Consider the following 4,126-nt stretch of genomic DNA (forward strand, 5'->3'; position numbering starts at 1 on the left):
CGTTGTTACTTATGGTGGAGCAGTTGAAGTGCGTGTCATGGCTGGAGATCACTTCGCTGTTGTTGCATTCTGGAGGGACATCGGCAGAGCCATCGAACACACTGACGCTGCTGCTCTTGTTGGATGCAGTGTTCGTGTGAGAGACTTTCGGATTAAAATTAGAAATAGCAGTAGTAGCAGTGGTAGTGCCGGTTGCAGTGGCAGCAGCAGCGATGAGGGCTGCTGTGATGCTGTGGCCACTGACCGAGCCTTTACTTTTACCTGTTAAGTTAGTGGCGTTAGCAACACTATTATTATTGTTCACTATGGCACCGGAACGGACAGTGGGCAATGTCGATTTGGGTTGGTGAGAATGAGCACGACAGCAGGTCTGGTGCGCCAAGTGAGGAGCGGAGTGTTGTTGATGCAATCGATGAGGTGGAAGCTGGTGAATGTGATGCTGATGGTGATAGAAATGCTGTGGCTGGTGTGGGACATGCAGATGGTGGTGATGCAACAGAGGAGGACCGGTCAAATCGTTGTTGTTGTTGTAAGCACCGACATGGTTGATGGTGTTTGTTGTGGTGGTGGTAACGTCTGTGAAGGTGGTGCTACTAACGGCGATGGTGGTGCTACTGTTGGAAGCAAGTGGTGGCGATGATGACGACAAAAAGTGCAAAGGAAAACCTTCAGAAGGGTTGTTACACTGATGGCCGGCCGTGGTGATGTTTGTGCTGATGGAGACGGCTCTGGTTCCAGGCGGACTGGTAGTGTTGACCGCTGGACGTACAGAATGAATTGGGATAGTGGCTGTAATATTTCCGATTTTGTGGCTGTTGTCGATGCTGGTAGTGTGTTAATAATTGTAGCAGTTCCGCAGCTGCTAGCTGTGTTATTCCTTCGGCAATAGCTGACAGCACCAGCGTTAACAAAATGATAGGTTCTTCGTCCGTCTCTTTCGTAAGCGATTCCTTCTTCAAACCTGTCTTCTTCGATTCCTTCCTCTCTGCTATGGCAAAGGTTGTAGGGTCGTTGTTGTTGCTGCTGTTGCTGTAGATGCTGTTGCTGTTGTTGTTGCTGCTGTTGTAGCTGTAGTTGTTGCAGTTGTTGGTGGTGTTTACAGTTGTAGTGTTCCTGCGATTGATATTGGGGAAAAGTAAAGTGTCGGATTTGTTGTTGCTGGTTGTAGCGTTGACGGAAGAGGCTGAGGTGTTGGTCGTTAACGTCGCCGACACCTCCTCGGTCGCCATTTTGTGGATCGGGCGGCGCAGAAATACGCCGTTGGTCGGCTGCAATGGCCGGGCTGTGGTGCCGTTGTTGGATGATACTACTACTCTGTGGCGGCTGCGGCTGCGGTGGCGAATCGTTGTTCCCTTTGCTTCTCCTGCTACAGTTGAAACACCCTTCTCTGGCGCTGCCGGGCTCACCCCTCGCCGCTGGAATGAGCTGCTGCACGTACACGGGAGAGGAAGAGACGAACGACCTCAGTGGCAGTGGTTGCGGGGGAGACGGGAGGTGGAACCGCGACGGGAAAGTGTGCTGACGACGATGATGATGATGATGATGATTATGCTGCTGCTGTTGCTGTTGGTGATGATGTTGATGATGTTGATGGTGATGATGGTATTTGTGACTGTGGTTGTCAGGGTGTAGTAACTGCAGTTGAGGGGGTTCTGTTGTGTTCTGCTGCTGCTGCAGTCTGGGGGAAAGCTCCTCCTTGGGTAGTGGTACAACCTTCACCGTAAACTGTGGAGATCCCACAACACTGCTGGAATTAGAATTGGAATAGTAATAGCAGCGTTGTTGATGGTGGTGGTGGCGACCGTGGTGGGTCGTTGGTAATTTCTGATGAGTAGCAAAAGTGGTATCCTGTCTCTCAGGTTGCTGATGTTGTTGTTGCTGCTGCTGCTGCTGTTGGTATTGCTGAAGGGGACGGGGGAGAATTCTGTGGCAACTGTGTGACAGTGGAGGCGGCGGCGGCGGCGGGTGGTGGTGGTGGTGGTAAATGACTTGTGGACTGTTACTGCTACTGCTGCTACTATTGTTACTGTTACTGCTGCTATTGTTGTTGCTACTACTGCTGCTACCACTACTACTGTTACTGGTGATGCCGTAGCTACTGCTGTTGCTACAACTACTACTACCGCTGCTACTACTACTGCTGCTACTACTCAGATCGTCACTAAGGTAACTACTAATGTTGTGCTTGGTGACTGTATTTCCACAATGACTACTGCTGCTGTTCGTACTACCACAGCAGCTACCACATCGGTTGACCGTCAGATGCGATGTGTTGGGATGGCAATAGTAATGGTAGCGTAGATCGTTAGAGTTCCTGCAACCGGGATCAGACGAAGGGGACACACCTAGACGTCTTCCACTTCCTCCTAATAGTATCTTGGCTCTGACACTGCTGCCGCTGCTGCTGATGTTTCTCCGACTTCCTGCCCAGCTGCTGCTGCTGTTACTGCTGCTGCCGCTGCTGCTGCTGCTGCTCGGGGCTCTATGAATGATCACCTTACTAGAATTAATATCCTCCTCTAGTCTTCTTCGGCTTCTGGCCGTTTTCCTCAATTCCCTCACTGGATCGCGTGTGGTTTTCTTCGATGGTCGGCGCTGGCTGCCAGCATTAGTAATAACATTTCTCAGATCTGCTCTGTCTCCGCCACGCCTCCACAACCCGACCACAGAGGAAGAACGACGCTTGTTTACCGTTTCTTCTTCTTCTTGTTGTTGTTGTGTCGCCGATTCCAAAGTCGGTCTCAGTGATATCGGAGACAACGATGGCAGAGCCAACACTATTTTCTCATGGGCTGGGTTCGACAAAGAACTCGTACACACACCGCTATCGCAACTTTTACTACACTTAACCACTTTACCATTATTGATGCCACTGTTACTCCCAGTTGTTCTGCCACTGCTTCTGCTGCCACTACCGTTATTGCAACTTGTCAATGTGGTAGCTTCTTCTTCTTCTGCTTCTCCAATTGAATTTCCGGAGACGGTTGTTACTCTGGAACAGACAATGTGACTAATGCTTGCGGAATCTGAAGATGCGTCTTCTCGATACGCAATAGATGTCGGCTTCTGGTCATCGAAGTTCATGTTATGGGCTGCATTTGAGAGATTAGTGCCAACCGCGTTAATTGTTTGGTTTTCAGAGGCTACATTTAATAATAAAGGACGCAGGTGACGAAGACCGAATGTGTCGCAGCCCCAGAAGCCTCCTCCTCTCCTTTCTTTTAGTGCCATTCTTGGTGCAGCTATAGTTTTATTTGCGTCACTCTTTCCAGGCCTCTACACGACAGCACAGACCTGCATCTTTGCACAAGTTAATCGTTTCGTCATTTCTCTTTTACATTTCTTTGCGTCTCTCTTTCTCTCTCTCTCTTTTTCTCTCTTTTTTTATTTCCTTTCGTTTCTAAACACATTCTCTTTCGTCTCCTCTCTTGCCTCAAAATGCCTCCTACTCTGCTATTCCTTCCACTCCTACTTTTATTATATTCCTCATTTCTCAGTTGCTTCCCTGCTATTCTTCAATATCTCATGTTTTACATTGTTCCCCCCCTCCTTCTTCCCATTCTCTCTCTCTCTCTCTCTCTCTCCCTTTCTTTCACTTCTTCCTCTTATTCTCTTCATATTTCTTATTTACTTCCAACATCATTATCATATTCACTCCCTTTTTATTTGCCTTGTTTTATCCCTATCCCCTTTTAACCCAGTGTCTGTCTAATTATTCTGACCATTTCTCTCCCGATCCTTCGCTTTAGGAAAAACATCGATGCTCTGAAATATTTCGTCAGTCACCCATTAGAAGAACTTTTATGGATTTTTTTTTCCCCTCTAGGTTCATTTACATTCTTGTTCCTTAAACCCTTCTCTCAACATGCAGATCACTGAATTTTCAATCGGAACTACACCCACAGATATGTGTTGGTGACGGAAAGGGGGACAAGAAGACACGTTGGAATTTTTTGAAAGGATAGAAATATGTGGAATTTATTATATATGAATAACTAAATTTACCAATTCATTCTCACTCCATTATTTCACTTTGCAGTGACCTATGAAATTTAATATTTAGTTTAGGAAATCTAAGATTTACACAGATATCAGTTGATGAAATCAAATAAGTTTATGCTGTTAA

The 4,126-nt window shown here is 47.2% G+C and overlaps 1 protein-coding gene across 2 annotated transcripts; it reads right to left on the bottom strand.

Moving 5' to 3' along the window:
• Positions 1-363: 363 nt before the first annotated feature.
• On the bottom strand, positions 364-3,416 carry LOC118765341 (myb-like protein AA). 2 transcript variants are annotated; one of them, XM_036507203.1, is made up of 2 exons: positions 1,057-3,416; positions 364-1,017 (listed from the first exon to the last, which is right to left on the bottom strand). In XM_036507203.1, exons 1-2 carry the CDS (start codon positions 3,229-3,231, stop codon positions 511-513), a joined length of 2,682 nt encoding a protein of 893 aa, XP_036363096.1. In that variant the 5' UTR covers positions 3,232-3,416; the 3' UTR covers positions 364-510. The 2 variants fall into 2 exon arrangements, with proteins under 2 accessions (XP_036363096.1, XP_036363095.1); XM_036507202.1 differs by having other exon boundaries at positions 364-3,416.
• Between the last annotated feature and the right edge of the window lie 710 nt (positions 3,417-4,126).

This window comes from Octopus sinensis, linkage group LG11 (genome assembly GCF_006345805.1).
Source record: "Octopus sinensis linkage group LG11, ASM634580v1, whole genome shotgun sequence".
NCBI classification, from domain to species: domain Eukaryota; kingdom Metazoa; phylum Mollusca; class Cephalopoda; order Octopoda; family Octopodidae; genus Octopus; species Octopus sinensis.